At 44.1% G+C, this 18109-nt stretch overlaps 1 protein-coding gene across 4 annotated transcripts in view; it reads left to right on the top strand.

The window, feature by feature from the left end:
- TMEM241 (transmembrane protein 241) overlaps positions 1-18109 on the top strand; it is a 104491-nt gene that overhangs the window by 40544 nt on the left and 45838 nt on the right. For all 4 annotated transcript variants that reach the window (XM_034762766.1, XM_034762765.1, XM_034762764.1 and 1 more), the window contains one exon: positions 4770-4863. In XM_034762766.1, coding sequence (XP_034618657.1) covers positions 4770-4863 — 94 coding nt within the window. The remainder of the gene's footprint in view (positions 1-4769; positions 4864-18109) is intronic.

Below are 18109 nucleotides of genomic sequence, written 5' to 3'. Positions count from 1 at the left end.
TTGAATTTCAACTTTCATGCTAAATGGTTCTAAAATAGTTGTGGTGTTTCTTGGGACTTTTCTTATTTTCTTAACTTGGTCTTATTTACCTATTGAAAGGGTTGACATAATGTGAAAAATGATCATAGTCCTGATGCTACAATTTATTTTCATGGTGGGGGAGAGGGGGGGGCGAAGGGGCTGAAGTGGAGAGAATGATCTCTTCCAAACTAACTCCCCTGTGTGGATGCTTGGTTCTGAAATAAAAGTGACTTTATTAAAGAATAATTACTTCTCTTTGTGAGTGAAGAAATTATTTTGTAATCAAATCACTTTTCTCCCAGGATATAGTGTCCACATAGAGTTATTCCACAACAGCTACATGGTCACTCCTCCAGTAGACAAGATCCAGTTTCAGACTCTAGAGAATGCACTCTCACTCTCTCACTCACTAGGAGCCTCAGATTTGTCACCAGTGCTCTAGGCTCTCCTCTCGCTACCCTGTGTTAAATAGTACTTTACATCAGTGTTTTCCAAAAGGTGAAGCTTTCACCACAGTGGAGGCACAAAGGAATAGTTGGGGTATATTGTCAGACCTCTCAATTGCTCTCTGAGTTCTCACTTTCATTTTTTTGAAAAGTAAGGCTATGTCTACAGTGTACTTTTGTCATTAAAACTTTTGTTGCTCAGGGGTGTGAAGCCCCCCCTTGAACGACAAAATTTTTAACAACGAAAAGTGCCAGTGTGGATAGCACTTTGTTGACGGGAGACGCTCTCCCAGCGACGAAGCTACTGCCCCTCTTTGGGTATGGTTTGCGGGTATGTCTACACTTGCAAAGTTTTTGTGCTATAAGTTTCACCAGTGATAGGGAACTGGTGACAGTAAAGCGCTGGTTTGTGTACTCACTTACTTCCTCAGGCGTCAGAGAGTGTTTACATTAGCAGCACTTCCATCGTGAATGAGATCAGCGCTCTAGAGCAGTTCTCTCCATTTTTAAGATGGGTCTTGTGGGAAGGGGGTGAGGGGTGATTGTGGGGCATCCTGGGTCCCTGCACAGCCTCCTGTCCCCAAACACTGATCAGCTCCAGTAGTTCAGCATTGCTCCAAGCAGGGGGTTTGCTCCATGGAGCAGGCATTGTTACCCAGCCAGATAAGTGAGCACTTGCCAAGAAAACAGGAAGGGGAGTTTCGAAGTTCCCCGGGGCTTTACAGGGGAAGGGGTGGATGTCCGTTTATCTGGCATCAGAGCAGCAAAGCTGCTGGCCAGAGTGGTCACCTAGGCACTGTGGGATAGCTCCAGGAGGCTAAAAGCTGTGTAAACAGAAAGAACCTGTCTTCACTTGCACATCACTGCAAGAGCATCACTGGTAAGAGTTGTATGCCTCTCAAGTCATTGGCAAGTGTAGATGCTCCCATGGTTTTTGTGCAAAAAAGACTTTTTCTGCTTTAAATGGCAAGTGTAGACATGCCCTTATTTTATCTCTGGGACAGCGGCTACACTGTGTACCTTACAATGGTGCGGCTGTAGCGGCACAGCTGCACTGTTGTAAGGTGCGCAGTGTAGACATAGCCTAAGTCTTTAGCTGTTATGGTTCCCAAGAAAACCTTCACAAATGCAAAGTAAGTATAAACAATGCAGCAATGTCAGCTTGAGCGTGCAGAGTGCCTGAAACAATAGTTCTGAGGTGTAAACTGCCCCATTTCTTTCACTGAGATGCCCATGACCATACTTTAGATGTCACCATTGTTAGATCATGGAGGAGGGGTGAAATAGTTAACATCAACCTTTTAAAAAGTGTGTGTGTTTAGGGGGTCAGGAAGGACTTGCCAAGGACCCCAGAAGATGCATAATAAAAGTAAGCTGGATAGTTTTTACCAATACACAGTGGGGCTGTATTTATTTGAAAGCAGTTCAGTTTGGACTGCATTGTGGGTAAGAGAACACACATAAGTGAAGAAAGAGCAATGAGAACTAGTCGATAGTGATGTCTTAGTAACTGGAAGGAGTATTAAACTGCACAGTAAGGCACATGAACCCTGGCCTAAAAGCAGAATGTCAGCAATATACCTGTCATTTATCCTAATGGGCATTTTATCTACTTCAAGATTTGTTTTTAAGAGATGACTTAAGAAGAAATGTTCCTGCGCTTCTCATTGCACATAGCTATGCTTCCCTTTGTTGGTGCAGAGGAGTGTTCCTGAGAGATCGTTACAATCTTTCAGCATAGAATAGTGGTGCTCAATCTTTTCCAGTCATGCCCCCTCCCCATTAATGGAATCTGCCTGTGCTGCCCTCCCCTCCCCCCCCCAATACTGCACAGCCAAGGCTTCCTCAGCAGCAGAGCTTGAACTGAAAATGGAGTTGGGGGCGGAACTGGGGATGGGGGAGGAGCTGGGCTGGGGCCAGAGCAGGGGGCGGCAGTGTGGAGTCACATGCCCTCCCCCCAGATTGATGCCTCTGGGATGGATGTCCAGCAGTGAAGAGGCAGCACTTCCCCTGGCAGCGGCATTCTATGTGTCTGGGCAGCTCAGGGAGGGAGGAAGTAGCCAGGCAGCTGTCTGCCGGCTGAGCTCCTCCCCTGCCACATGGGGCTGCTTTGCTTTCCCTGCTGCTGGGGGCCCACTGTTGGCTCTGACTTCCCCCCAGACTCACCTCAGCGGATGGTCTGCAGAGCTTGTTTCCCGGGCCCAGAATCGGCGTTCCACAGCATGAACCCGCACCATTAACACCATGATTTGCACATTGCTGGGTCCCGTACTTTGTGAGAGGTCTATGTCCATGTCTATTTCTTCATCACTCTTGTCGCCGCGCTGCAGTCGCCTCCTCTCCTGGTTTTGCCTTGGCAGGTTCTGGCTCTGCATATACTCCAGGACAATGCGCGTGGTGGTCATAGTGCTCATAATTGCCGTGGTGATCTGAGCAGACTCCATGATCCCAGTGCTATGGCTTCTGGGCTCAAAAAAGCCGCAAAACGGAGGGAGGGAGGGAGGGAGGGGCGAGTGACGACATGGCTTACAGGAAATTAAAATCAACAAAGGCAGCTGTGCATCAGGGAGAACCACAAACACAAACAACTGTCACACAGAATGGCCCCCCCCAAAGATTGAACTCAAAACCCTGGGTTTAGCAGGCCATTGATTTCAAGGAGGAAGGGGACAGCACATGAATACAGAACAAATCTGGTCCATCTATCTTTTACATCTTAGGCTGGCAGCATGACTGACAGCCATCGGCATCTTCTGGGTGCTTGGCAGAAAATGCTGCATTACGATTGCTAGCCATCATCGTCAAGACGGTGCAATAGGACTGCCGGCAGGACTGAGTCTCCAGGAGACCAAACATGTCTGCCCAGGCGCCTCTGACCGAACTCACTGAGGAGTATGACGACGACGGATACCAATCATAATACAGCATCTGCTGCCAAAAGGCAAGGAGCTGCTGCTGTATAGCAATGCAGTCCCACGTCTGCCAGCACCCAGATAGCCGATGACGGCTACCAGTCATACTGCACCGTCTACTGCCAAAAGGCAATTAGCTGTTGCTGTGTAGCAATGCAGTACCATGTCTGCTGGCACCCAGATGACATATGCTGACAGTGAGCTGAGCTGACCAGGCTCCATGCTTGCCGTGGTATGTCGTCTGCACAGGTAACCCAGGAAAAAAGGCGCGAAACAATTGTCTGATGTTGCTCTCACGTGTGTGTGTGTGTGTGTGTGTGTGGGGGCTGACGACATGTACCCAGAATCCCCCGTGACACTGTTTTTGCCTCATCAGGCATTGGGATCTCAACCCAGAATTCCAATGGGCGGCGGAGACTGCGGGAACTGTGGGATAGCTACCCACAGTGCAATGCTCCAGAAGTCGACGCTAGCCTCGGTACTGTGGATGCAGTCCGCTGACTTAATGCACTTAGAGCATTTATGTGGGGACACACACAATCGACTGTATAAAAACGATTTCTAAACAACCGACTTCTATAGATTCGACCTAATTTCGTAGTGTAGACATACTCTTAGCCTCATTACCCCATCACACTCTCCCATGTTGCTAGTGATGATGTCTTGCAACCCTTTATGCCCCTGGTCACGCCACAATGTGTTGCATAAGTATGTTTGAAGCATTTCTTTGAATCTCTTTGAATCCCCTCACTAGTTAACCCTCAATGGCTCTGTGAATTCACTTAATCTGTCAGTTAAGAGCATCAGGACGTCTTATTCCCCAACACTACAGATTTATTAATTTATTCTCTATCCACCATAATTGAAGATACATTTGACATTTTAATTTGAAGTTTGTGTCTTTAGGAAGGTTAAGCAACATGGCAATATTAGAAACTGAAATTCTCCAGTGGTTGTTTCAGCTCAAGCGATCACAGAAGTTGGACTGAGTGAGAATATGGGCCAAATGTATATGTCTAGCTCCCATTAAAATCTTGAATGATTTGAATGAGAGCCATTGGAACATCAGAATTTGACTTCATGTTTCCAGTCACCTGTAGAGCATGGATTATGCTAGTGCATTTTGGCACCCATTAAAGACCAAGCATGAGGTCATCAAATGTTCTTACTTATACTGCAGCCCCTGATTGGAAAAAAACAGGGTCTCTTGGACATAAAATAAGTTCTTTGTCTACCAAATCACCAACTCCAGTTCTTGAACAACACTACCTGTGGAACATTTGTTTAGCTTTGTAATAGGAAAAGAGATATCAAGAAACCTGTAAGATTCTGGCTAATAGAAGCTAAGAGAATTCTCTTTATTAATGGAAACTTTTTCAATCCTTTACAGTGGACTGTTGGGATTCTTTCTGATGTTGCACACAGTGAAGCTAAAAAGCATCACATCCTCATGGCAATATGCAGCCTGGAGTTTCCTTGCAAAGGTAAGAGAGACCATCAGCTGAACTTGGAGGATCTCTGTCTCCAGTGGGTATACTGTGAGCTAGTTGAACCTCCATATACCTGTACTTCCCCCAGTCATTCTAATTAGACACAAGGTACATCTGTCTATTTCATACTCTACACATAGCAGAGTTGAGGCAGCCCGTATCAGTCACCTGTGGCTACCCCCAAAATAATGGGCCATACCAGCTGAGAATCTGACCTACTGGCTCCAAGCACTGCAGTTAGATACTTTCCATAGGTGGTATTTCTTGTGAGATACTGCTGCTGAGAATCACGTCGGTGTCTGCCAGCAATTATTTCCCTTGTTGCCTCTTCCTTCCCAGAAGCACTGGTTTTCAGAACCACAAAACCAAAACCTGGATCCATAGAAGCCAATGTCACAACTCCCTTTGGCTTCTATGGGGGCAGAATTTGGCCCAATGTTACCTGATGGCAACCTGAAATGGGTGATACTTGTACTGAGTAGTTAATGGCTTATCTGTTAAACTATTCACAGTATATAAAGTCAGAAGGGCTGGTTTGACTCCATTTCCTATATGTAAATTACCCAGTTTAATCATTACCATGTGTGATACCCTGAAGCCTCAACTCCCCTGAGCAGTTTGTCCTCAAGTTTTTCCCACTAAAATGAATGAAACTGCTTTTTTAATGGATTTGTATAATACATTTGTTTACAAATGGCAGTAAAATGACTCCTTGGTCTTTGTTCTGGTGGCTGCGGGAAAGGAGTGTCACTGTTTTTGTACTAAGTATTTCTGAAGTCTGTCTCAGTAAAACTCTGCTAGTCCCATGGAATTTTTGTTGGCTTGAATTTCTCCTAGAAGAGTCTGGCTGTGGAGGTTTTAGTGCCTTAACCTTCTTGTTCATTGGTAGCAAGTCAATTGATTTAAAGCTTGCTGTTAAAATATGATGTACTTGGCAGAGGTACATTCTACATGGGAATAGCTAACTCTGTTAGCTGATGTTGTGCATAAGGAGAAGAGGTTCTATGTGTAGTGTTTATGAAGTATCAAAAGACAGGAGGACGATGGGAGATGTTATTGTAAAGCAGACTTGGGCCTTCCCCATCTGAAATGGTTCAGAGTCTCAAACTCTGTATCTGGATCAAAGCTTTCCCAAAGTTCAGGGATGTTTAGATTTGGGGGCTTTGTTCAGAGCCAGCTCTAGATGTAGCCTTCACAAAATATGGTTATGCCATTGTTGTCAGTGGAGTTTCACCAACTTACACTAGCTAAAGATATAGCCCTAAACGTTCATGGTCATTTAGGTAACGTTTGTTTTCTTGGAATCAGTCCATAAAGGTTAAGTTTGTTTGCATTAAAGTTCTTTTATCCAAAACAAAATAACTATTTTAAAGGAGAAAATTAGTTTTCTTACCTTTTTGTAACCTTTATTACAATGTCTACACTGTTGCTCAATAATCATTTATATGCCTTGTCTCGAGTATAAAGGGACGCAGGTACCAGGTACATGTGGTATGTCTAGCTCCAGTTAATAATGGTACAACTGGTACTTTGCATTTCTGTGATGCCTTTCATCCAAGAGTCTCAAAGCACATTACAAGCATTGTATTAAGCTTCACAATACCCTTCTGAAGTATGTAAGGAATACATACATACCACTGCTGAATTGCAGCCACCTCTAGGGTGCAGCTCAGCAGCTGCTTAACAAAATATAGAAATATTACCCAACAGTTTTGGGAGAGGAAGCAGAGAAGACTATTTTATACCAATAGTTCTGTGGGGGGCGATCGGTGGATGGGCAGAATATAAGCACTTGAACTGGAATTTGGAATTTATAACCAGAGGAGTTAATACACTAAGTCTTATAAAATTGTCATGGGATATATCGTGACCACAAGGACTCTGGGTTTGATGCTTCATCTGAAGCTTGGCTTCTGTTGCATCATATTGCCATCCAACACTGAGCAGGGCATTGGTTTAACTACCGACTCATTCAGAAGAGAGAGACCTACCGAATCACCAACACCACTTTCTGCGGCAGCTAGGTGTCCTTTGGAGATCGTCCAACCTTGGACAGCACATAAGGATTGAGTGGATTACAGCACAAGATACCATAGCGGCAGATTCAGATTTAGCTTTACCTAATATTGTAAAATGTATTTTAGCCACACTTTTAATATTCTTTTAAAAATGACAGAGAAAGGGGAAGAAAGTTAATGTAAATAGGAAATAATAGAAACTATTTAAAACTAGACACACAAAATGAGGGAGATGTGCCCATGGTTGTAAGTTTTCCCCCCCCCCCCCCCCCCCCGCCACTGGATCTCAGCAGCAGCAGCAGCATTATATTCCCACACAAGCATTTTTCTTGGACTGAGTTGTGCCCCAAGTCATCATCTTAAACTCTCAGACTGACTGGAGTTTTCACCAGCAGTTGGAAAGAAGCAGCAGTTGAGGCCAGAATGTGTTTGTCTTGAGAATTAGCCAAGAAAGGAGAGTGCTGTAGTCCTCAGCAGCCCAGGCCTCGAGGGAGATTCAGAGAATCAAGAATCTGTTTTCCATTCGGATGCTTTGTACCTATGTGACTGGTGAACTGATACTGTGATAGCGGCCATCACTTCATGTCTTCTTAAGCATCGATGCACCAATATACCATCAATGATCCCTAAAGAATCCTGCTTACAGATACAGTTAGACATTCTTTATGCAATCTACATATCTGGTCCCCTTGTCTATTTATTTTCATTCAGTTCAAAACTGGACTAGGGTCATAACTTGTTTTTTAAAATACTTTGACTATCTGCAGCAACTTAGTCACCACAGGAGTTTTTCAGGTTCTTCGGTCTGTAACAACTGTTTGAGAGACAAGGTGGGTGAGGTAATATCTTTTATTGGATCAACTTCTGCTGGTGAAAGAGACAAGCTTTTGAGCAACACAGAGCTCTTCTTCAGGTCTGGCCCAGAAGTCAGTCTAATAAAAGATATTACTTCACTCACCTTGTCTCTCTACTATCCTGGGACCAACGTGGGTACAACTATGCTGTAAAAGCTGTTGACAGTTCTGGTGTTGACACATTGCTGAGTACCTCAGGATCAGTCTGCATGTACATTCTGTGATATTCAGACTAATAAATGCACTCTGCTCATTCAGTTTAAAAGCAAATACTGTGTGTATTAGTCATGGCTGTATAGGCATGTGAGAAACATTGAGAAGTGTCCATAAAACAAAAACTACCTTTAAGATGTACAAAGATAGAATCCTTTGTCTCTGCTTTGTATTGACTTACCCCCAGAAGAACAAGAATTTGAAGATATGTTGAGACTGCATGTTTTAATTCACAAAATATGTTAGTATCATGGGTCATATATTGGAATGAAAAACCAGAGTCGTTCGTATATACAAACTGAAACATCTGGTGAGAACTCTAATGAGCTCTAATAGTGCTGTCAGTGAGGTTTATTTAGATTAGGGCTGCTAATCTGTATTGAGAGATTAAACATGTTGGGGTCTCTAGGAATTAGGCGACAGCCGCAGTTTAAATTGCTGAGTTAGGAGGAATAATGTCGTTGCTTCTCAGTGCTATATTTGATCAATGCTCTGAAGTTTATGGGAATGTAAGCATATGTCAGATTATATACAGCTATCCCATTAATATTTTGGTGAACTGTTGTATGTTTGGCCTGTACCCAGCAGGTCCCTACTGAATTAGTCTATTGCGAAGAGGAGGATGGGGAATAGATTTGGATGCTTCCTTTTCTTTCTCTTCCTCCCAAAGATAAAAAAATGAATATAATCTAATTGAAGTCAAACTGCATTGGCTCTTCTACTGGCTTTTTGTACTCTGACTGCAAAGAGTTACTGTAATCTGATTTGAAGATTGGAACTGCCTTCTCTGTGGTCTCCCCAGATCCCAACTCTACAGGCTGCAGCGTATGCAGACTGCTGCTATTAGCTATTTCACACACAAAAGAAGCACAATCCTATCACCCCTGTCATCAGACAACTGCACTAGCTCCTTATTTATTATCGCTGGATATATTTGCCACAGGTTACCTCATTGGCCTTGTCTCTTTCTACGCCCCTCCCAATATCTCTTATGGCTAATACTGGCTGCCAGACATGGCTTTAGTACTTTTGTGGGGGCTTCTGGAACAATATCTTGCTTTCCTCATCTCAGATATAACTGACTGCACTATGCACAGAGCCAGCCTAAAGCTGGGTTAGTGAGGTGGTTCTTTAGGACGCACCCCAAACTGAATAATTTCGCTTTGTACGTGTGTTTTATGCCCTCACAGACTCCCGCTGAGGAAGTGTAGCACAGATTCATGAAAATGGATTAGATCTGTTTACATCTGAAGGCTATCTACAAACAGTAGGATGATTATACATCCCGTTTTGGCTGGGACAGTCCCTTCTTTAAGCCTGTCTTGGGCATCCTGACTTTTTTGGCAAAATTGGGTATTTGTCCAATTTGTCTTTTTGATTTGATCATTTGGCAAGAGCAAATGGGTCAAATGCCCACTTTTGTCAAAAAAGTGGGGTGCGGTGAGGAGGAATGTGCAAGGAGGTGAGTGGCGATGCCAGCCTTGCACAGGGGCGGGTGGGGGGATGGCAGAGCTTCAGTGGGGGACAGGCAGGGCTCGGGCAAACGGCTTGGGCCAGCTCTGGGTGGGCAGGGAGGGCTTGGGCCAGCTCCCCGCAATGTCCCATTTTCCCTTTGGGAAATATGGTCACCCTAACAAACAGGAAGGGGCTAGAACTGTGCTTTTGTTTTGTTTTGTTTTTTTTAAAGAAAGCCAAGATTCTCCCAGACCCGGGGGGCCCATGGCCATGAGCTTCATGAAGTCCAAAATCTAGCTCTGCTGGCTGCCTCTGCATTTCTTCACACAATCTAATGGCCAAAGGCATTCTCTGCTGGAGTTCCAGCCATCTGGAACAGCAGCTAAAGTACCAAAGAAAGCAAGACAAAGATTTCTGACTCGCTCTGCCTTATCAACCTTTCACTGTCTTTGAACCTCCCCTAAAATGTCTTTCTCTCACTCCTGTGCCTCTTAATTTTCCTCTTGCTGTGCTATTAGTTGTTGTTTAGCTCTCTAGCTGAATTAACACTGTAAAATATTATGGGTCAGGCTGTGAACCCCTTATTCCTGCTGATATGTAGTTACTCACAGGAGAAGTCCTTTCAAAGGTAATGGATGCACATGGGTCACTCCTAGTGAAGTCAGTAGAACCACTGATGTAACAAATTTCTCACCAGTGGGCCTAAAGCATTCACAAACTGGCCCTGTGTGATCACTTGTGTAAAAGTTTCTATACAAAATAATGTTGTGTTATATTGCACATGATCAGTTAGTGTTCGAGATTAAAATATATTTTCCTCTCGGTGTACAGGTATACTCAAACTAATGTGAGAGTAGCTCTTGGCTGACAGTCACCTTCCTTCCTTGGTTTGGAACTTATCAAATTGCTTATACAAGAACTGAATAAACTCTGACTGGAGTTTTATCTGTACTGCATATTATCTTTAGCCACGGCTTCGGTGCAAAGTATAAGAATCTTGCTCCCAACCTCACTCCCTGATCTGGAAGAACTGTGTAGTGGTGTGCCCGGCACCAGGGGGAGAGAGAGACTCTTGTATCACTCTTCTGCCCAGTGCCTTGAGTGGCACTGCTGTGAGCCATGTCTAACTTTCAGTTAGAGAGTGAGTTTCCATGCTCTGAAGGCTTCAGAGAAGAGCCGAGTGGAAGAAGGGATTTCCGGGAAAATAGGAAGATTTTTTTTAAAGTTAACTTCCTCCATCTCTAACATATAGATCATCCTCAGTCTTACTAATCATAAGGATAATGTCATCAATCTATTTTGTATGGAATATATTCCATCCGTGGTGGCACATAGGTAACTTCTGTTGAAATCAATGGGAGCTAGACATGTGGATCAAAGAGAGAATTTTACCCTGTATATTTAAGCTGAACTTAACTAACAAACAAGGCAATCAGTGAGCCCTTAATAGTATCTTAAAGGTCTATAAAAAGCAGTGTTGATGCAGATCACTTGTTGCAACCAAAAAAGTATAGGTTTTCTGGTTGTTTCCATGGAGATAACTTGATAGTTGTGTTGTAGCATCCACCACTAATTATACACTGAAATTTCTAGGAATACTTCAGAACAGTCTCCATAACAACCCTTCAGTATATAACATGACCATTAAGCTAAATGGAGTATGGCCCTTGGGCATTTAAAATACAGTTGTAAGAGTGAGTCTCTTGTATAAGAATAACTGAAATGTTTGAGAATTTGAAATCTCTCAAAAATGGAAAATTTTAATACATATTTTAAAGCTCTTCATATTTTATAAGGATGTGTACAAGTAATTAATTACACGGGTAGGCAGCCATATAAAATACACACATGGCTATACAGGTTTTAGGTGTGGTATTGATATATAGCTAACTATGAAGGCATGTAGGGGAGTACAGTTACACATTGCTACTTGGTACAGCATTGTCTTACAAGCAAGGTGCAAGTTTTAACCTGTGCTCAGTACTGTAAGTTACTTCTCCAGTAGGAGCAGACATAAATCCTGAGGGTTGGGCAGAAGAGATGCTCTTTAATGGTCAGTGTTCATTTAGCCATAACCATATCCACTTGAAATGCTCACTGCACACTTTATTAAATGCCAAGATAACCCAGTAAGCATAGATGCTAGCTTGAAATATGACACAATTAGGTGCCTTCCACCCCACTACTGCCCTTTCCCATATACACACCATGTCTCCTTTCATATATTCAAGGGCAGTAGAGAATGACACCGTTTAAAGAGAATCTATCAGAAGCTGATATGGTTTTGAATTGCAGAGGAAACTGAATTTATTGGTTCCTATGCATAATAGATTCCCACCCACTCTCATTTTTATTTAGTCTCCCTGAGTTAGTTATATATGGAGAGCTAAAGCTGAACAATGAATCATGAGTGTAAGTGGCAAGCAGAAGACAAGTACTGGCTTGGAAATAGTTTCCACTGCTAATATCCATGCCAGATGGATGAAGTACTGAATACTAAATAATATGCTAACATTGAAGATTTCAAAGGTATCTGAGTTACAACATACATTTGAAAGGAATTTAACGAGCAAAACCTACCACATCACACTCCCCTTCCATTGGCTCCCCATTCATTTCAGGATGGAATTTCTCCAGACTACCTCACTGACTTCAAGCCTGAGCCTGAGAGGGACCTTATCTCTTATTGACTTCAGTGGATGTTTCAGGCACTCCATTTCTCTTGGGATCAGGCCCCTTGTCTGTCTCTCTCTGTCTCTCTCTCTCTCTCTCCATACCTGGTTTTTCAGACACACCTCACCAGTTTCAGTAGGAGAGTGCTCGTTGCAGCTCTTGCCACCTGGAACAAGTCTCCTGTATCTTTCTGGCTCATCAGCTATCTCCCAAATCGCCTCTGAAAAACTTCCTTCCCCCACCCCCTTGCCTGCATTTCTTAATTTTTTTCTCCCTCTATTATTTAGAAACCAGATGATAGTACTTTGCCCCCCTTGGGGTCAGTGTGGAGCCACATGGCCCCCGGAGAGTCAGCATGGATGAATGGCTTGAGTTCCAGATGTACAAACTATCCCTGAAATCCCCAGTGCACAGGGGACGTATGCAGCCTGCTCACTTTCCTATGTCTGGCTGGCCCTGTGGGCTGACATGAAGGGGAGTGGAGTAGGTCCCTGTCTCCTACCCATTCCATATACAATGTATTGCTCCCCCGAGGGTGCTAGGAGGGAACAATCTTTACAGTTCCTTGATTGCAGGGACTACATTTGTTCCTAGCCCTTGCTGGGGGAATGTGGTGGGGGCTGGAACAAGACGATACTTTCTCCATACTTGTCTCTCTCCTCACATGAATGAAGAGTCCAAGGACAATTCAGTCCCAACTCTGTAATATACCTGGGATGGTGTGTATGAGAGACACTATTCAGAATGAGTTAAGTTGTATTAACATTTTTTTTGGGAAAAAAATATATAATTTATAATATAAAATAATACAGAATATTTTTTGACCTTCTGTACCCACCCAATGATTATATGGCACTTTGTTTTTTCATGGAAAATTTAAACTTTCAAATAACCCAACTTTTCCTTGCAGTCTTTAGCATAATAATAATAATTAATGACGATGATGTTAGCATGTTAATTTCTTTCCATTACCTCAGCAGTAAAGCAGCATAAACACCACCAAAAAGTGGCAATACAGAGACTGGAGCTCTCTTATTGTCGGGTTGTATGGAAAGAGGTCAGCAAAGAACTTAATTATCTGGTCTGGGAATTGTTTGTTCATGAATTAGGTTCTCCCAAAGGAGCCATGAGATGGGAAATATAATAGGAAATGGACTTTTAACACACATTTAAATATCCCCAAATGTGTGTTTTGCAGGAGAGTGTAGAGAGGTTGATGGAAATTTGCTATTTTGGTTAATGGATTTTTTGAAAACCAAATTATGCATCCTTAACTTTCTTATGCTATTTCCAATACCATTGACCTCTCTCTCAAGAGTGTTCTGTGTTGCAGAAATATGATAATTCAATAGTTGTGAAACACTGCCATCAGCCAGGGAAGGTGTTTATGCATACTGTGAAATCAGAAACAAAACAGTGCACCCCTATTGCTCGTAGTCTCTAGCTTTTCACAGTTAAAATATTTCTTTAACACAGGTGGCTTTGTAGAGGCCGGCATTATTTCTGAATGCCAAGCCAGTCAAATTCATGATATCAACTAGTGTGTAAAGCATCAGTAATGGGAGGAGGGGATGGGATTTGTTGAGGGCATGCCACTTCCAGGGGCCCTTATCCTGCAAGATGCTGAGCACTCTGACCCTGATCCAGCAAAACACTCAAGCATGTGCTTAAATTTAAGCAAATGAGTAGTCCCATAAGAGACTACAGATTAAAATTATTTTAAGTCTTTGAACTTGATAAAAAAATACAAATGGAAACTTTCATTCAAATCTTGGTGCAAATGGTTTGTATCAAATTACTTTTGCCTTCATATCTGAATCTCAGAGAATTAACTACCAAGGATATTTTGTAAGAACAGCATTATAATTGGCATACATATTTTTCATGATCTCTGAACCTGTTTCACATTATAAAAACCCTGTGCCCATACCCATTTAACTCATAGACTTTAAGGTCAGAACAGACCATCATGATTATATAATCTGACCTCATGCACATTGCAGGCCACAAAACTTTGCCCACCCATTCCTATAATAGACCTGTAACCTCTGTCTGAGTTACTGAAGTCCTGAAATTATGATTTAAAGACTTCAAGTTACAGAGAATCCACCATTTCCACTAGTTTAAACCTGCAAGTGACCCATGATCCATGCTGCAGAAGAAGATAACACCCCCCCCCAGGGTCTCTGCTAGTCTGCCCTGGGGGAAAATTACTTCCTGACTCTAAATATGGTGATCAGTTATACTCTGATCATGTGGGCAAGACCCACCAGCCAGACACCTGGGAAAGAATTCTCTGTAGTAACTCAGAGTCCTCCCCATCTAGTGTCCCACCACCGGCTGCTGGAGATATTTGCTGTTAGCAGTCGCAGATCAGCTACTTTCCATGGTAAGGCAATCTCATCATCACATCCCCTCCATAAACTTATCAAGCTCAGTCTTGAAGCCAGTTAGGTTTTTTGCCCCCACTGCTCCCCTTAGAAGGCTGTTCCAGAACTTCATTCCTCTGGTGGTTAGAAATCTCTCTAATTTTGAGCCTAAACTTGTTGATGGCCAGTTTATATCCATTTGTTCTTGTGTCCACATTGATGCTTAACTTAAATAACATCTCCCTCTCTGGTATTTATCCTGGCCTCTGATGTATTTATAGAGAGCAATCATATCTCCCCATAGCCTTCTTTTGTTTGGGCTAAGCAAGCCAAGCACTTTGAGTCTCTGCTTAAGATGTTAGGGTGTGGCAAAGGGTGTAGTGGAGGTTTAAAGGACAGAGCATTTTGAATATTATATATGCCCGCTCAAAGGTTTGTGTGTACAGATATCTGTTGTCATTGACCTGAGTATGTCAGTCATAGCAATAAATTGAAACAAAGTCCCTGGTAAATTAGGTGTGTGTTTCCATTCTGGGAAAATTAAATTTTAGCTAGACAGGTGACTAGGATTACGTACAGAGATGAAGGATTTTCAAAAGGAATTTGCACACTAGAGCTCAGCCAAAGATTATACTTCATGGAATTTTATGAAAATGGATATTTTGGTGAAATTTAGCCCTTGCAATTTCCTCTTCTCCACAATTTTCTCCTCAGCAGACAAATTAATGTGATCCCATGTCTGTGTAGGTCCAGAACTGAACAAAGTGTAGGCCACATTCTTTGCTAGAATAACTCTGACTGGGGTATCATTACATCTTCAACTTCAGTGGAGTTGTGCCGGCAGAGAATTTGGCCCTGTATTTTTAAATCATTTCTAGGAAGGCTGTGAAGGATCTCCTTCCAATTCTGAATGCCCTACCCTGCTTACTATGGAAATGCCAGAGTAGCTGGAAGGCTGTCACACAGCCTTCTCCCAGATGGTGCTGTGTTTAGTACAGTACTGTCATACATCAGATGACAGTTTCAACAGCCGTAAGCTCCACAGTTTCAATAAAACTTTGTTTAAACAGTGAGGCTGCAGTACTAGTAGCTACCAAGAATTAAGGTTGCCAACTTTCTAATTGTTGACAACCAGACCCTCCTGCCCTGCCACTACCCTACCTCTTTCCTCCAAGTCCCACCCTTCTTTGCCTCTCCCAGACACCACCACTGTTCGCTCCTCTCCTCCCCTCCCCTTGCCTCCTCTCCCCTCATCGCTTGCTGCTTGCCCCCTTCCCTTTCCTCATTGCTGGATCCTCTGCATCTCCCTCGCCCACTCCCGCCTGGGCTCCCTCTGTTCTGGAGCTGCAGTCTGACATGGAGCCTGCCTGCCTGCCTGCCCACAAGATGCAGGTAGGATGCAGCCCTGACTGAACAGGGCTGGTGAGGGTTTGATGACCCGGCACCTCCACCACCCCCAACCTGCGGTAACTGGACTTGTGGTGTCGAAAACTGGGCACCTGGCAACCTACCAGGAATTGTATTGTACTATAGCTTTGCCCTGGACATGGCAGAGCTATGGGAATAGCCCTCCACTAGACCCACAGCTGTGTTTGTGATCCCCTTCTTTAACTTCAGCCTGAGGGATATTTGAGTTCTAATGCCCTCGCCTTTTAGGGATCCCACCTACAGTGTCTCATGCATGAATGGTATTAGGATGAATTGTACAAGATCTGCTGCAAGAATCATGCCTACTTAAAGACTTGTCTTCTCTGCATTATTATTGTATGTGCTGTGGTAGCACCTTGACATGCCACAATCAAGATCAGCATCCCCGTGTAGAAGGTATTGTACAAACAGAGACTGGAAGACAGGTCCTGTGCAAAAAAGCTTATAATTTCAACATAACTAGGTATAGTGTGAGAGGCTGATGCATTCTCTATGGGAGAGAGGATACCTCATTAAACGGACCATTGGTCTACTCCAGGCCTGGCAAGTGGGTGCCACAAGCAGTTGGAGGCAGGAGTGGTGAAGGGAGGCAGTAATAAGAACATTTGTGTACATAGGACAGATGTGTACAACAAGAGGAATGAGCTGAGTATTTTTTCTTCTTCTTAATCTTCCTCTTTAATGTGAGGACGTCTACCTATTTGCAGGTGATGGCATGTTTGCCACAGCAGGCCTTAGGGCGTAGAACTCACTCTCCTCCTTAACATCTGTCATGGATCCACAGGATCTCTTCCATGCCCCAGCTTTTAAACAGTCTCTTGGAGAAACTCCTGTAGCATGGCAGACCCCAAGGGGTCCCTTTGCCTCCTGCAGGGTGGGCCATGCAGCCTCACTACCTCCTAGATTGAACAGCTGGGCTCTAGCACTCCGGCTTCCCATTGCGAGCTCTGTCCAGCCAGCCCAACTGAGGTAGACTTGTACACTCTTCAGGGACTAATGCACATCATGCAGTGTTTTCAAAACAGTAGGGCTTATTAGTCACCTGGGGCACAGCATTGGAAGTCATTAAGTTAGTGTAGAGGAATAAAGGGAAAAGCACAGTCCATACTGGTCAAGCCAGAGCAAATCACCAGCCAATCTGTAGTGTAGAGGTAGGCAACCTTTCAGAAGTGGCGTGCTGAGTCTTCATTTATTCACTTTAATTTAAGAATTCGTGTGCCAGTAATACATTTTAACGTTTTTTAGACAGTCTCTCTCTATAAGTCTATAGACTATAACTAAACTATTGTTGTATGTAAAGTAAACAAGGTTTTCAAAATGTTTAAGAAGCTTCATTTAAAATTAAATTAAAATGCTGATCTTACGCTGCCAGCCTGCTCAGCCCGCTGCCAGCCTGGGGTTCTGTTCACCAAGGCCGGCAGTGGGCTGAGCGGGGCCTGTGGCCGGGACATGGGCTGAGCGGGGCCTGCGGCCAGGACGCCGACTGGCAAGGGACCAGCAGCCGGGACCCGAGACCTGCGAGGGAGTTCAGGGGTCAGGGCAGAAGGCTGGGTGTGTGTGGGGGTTCAGGGGTGAGGGCAGAGGGATGGGGGCTGTGGGGATGCAGGGCAGAAGGGGGGGGTTCAGGGGGATCGGCGCAGGGAAGGAGAGGAGGAGGAGCAGGAAAGCACCACACTGAGGGAAGAAGCGGGGAAGAGGGGAAGCTTGGCTGCCGCAGGAGAGCGGTGGGCGGGGGGGCTGAGTGGGGCTGGGGGCCGGGACCGTGGCAGGCAGCAGTGTGCCACTCAAAATCGGCTTGCGTGCCATAGGTTGGTGACCCCTGCTGTAGTGGATTCCATCTTAGGTGCTTTTTCTCTCTCTCTCTTTTGTCCATCCCAAGAGAGAGCAGCCAGCTTCTTCCAGAGCCCAAACTTTATTCCTGCCTGTCACATCTCAGTTCCTTGCTCTCAAGCTGGGGTCTCTGCTCAGCTTTCCTGCTGAGAGATGGGGGCAAGAAACGTCCTTCCTCTTGATCATTGTTTCCTGGTGTAAGTGGTTAGCGATTGGGGCTTTTCCATTGTCGTTTGGGATTCTGCATTGATACTGATCACTTTCAGCAGGTCCCTTAACGACCCTATTCACTGCAGCCCAGACAGCAAGGTGACACCCTCACCTTACATCCTGCACTGCCCCAAAGAGCAGACTGAGCACTTTTAGCAATGCAAACTGCAGTGGGAAACCGAGGCACCCA

Source organism: Trachemys scripta, chromosome 2, assembly GCF_013100865.1.
Source record: "Trachemys scripta elegans isolate TJP31775 chromosome 2, CAS_Tse_1.0, whole genome shotgun sequence".
NCBI classification, from domain to species: domain Eukaryota; kingdom Metazoa; phylum Chordata; order Testudines; family Emydidae; genus Trachemys; species Trachemys scripta.
Note: the sequence above shows the minus strand (reverse complement) of the source record. Positions and strands in the feature narration are given on the sequence as shown.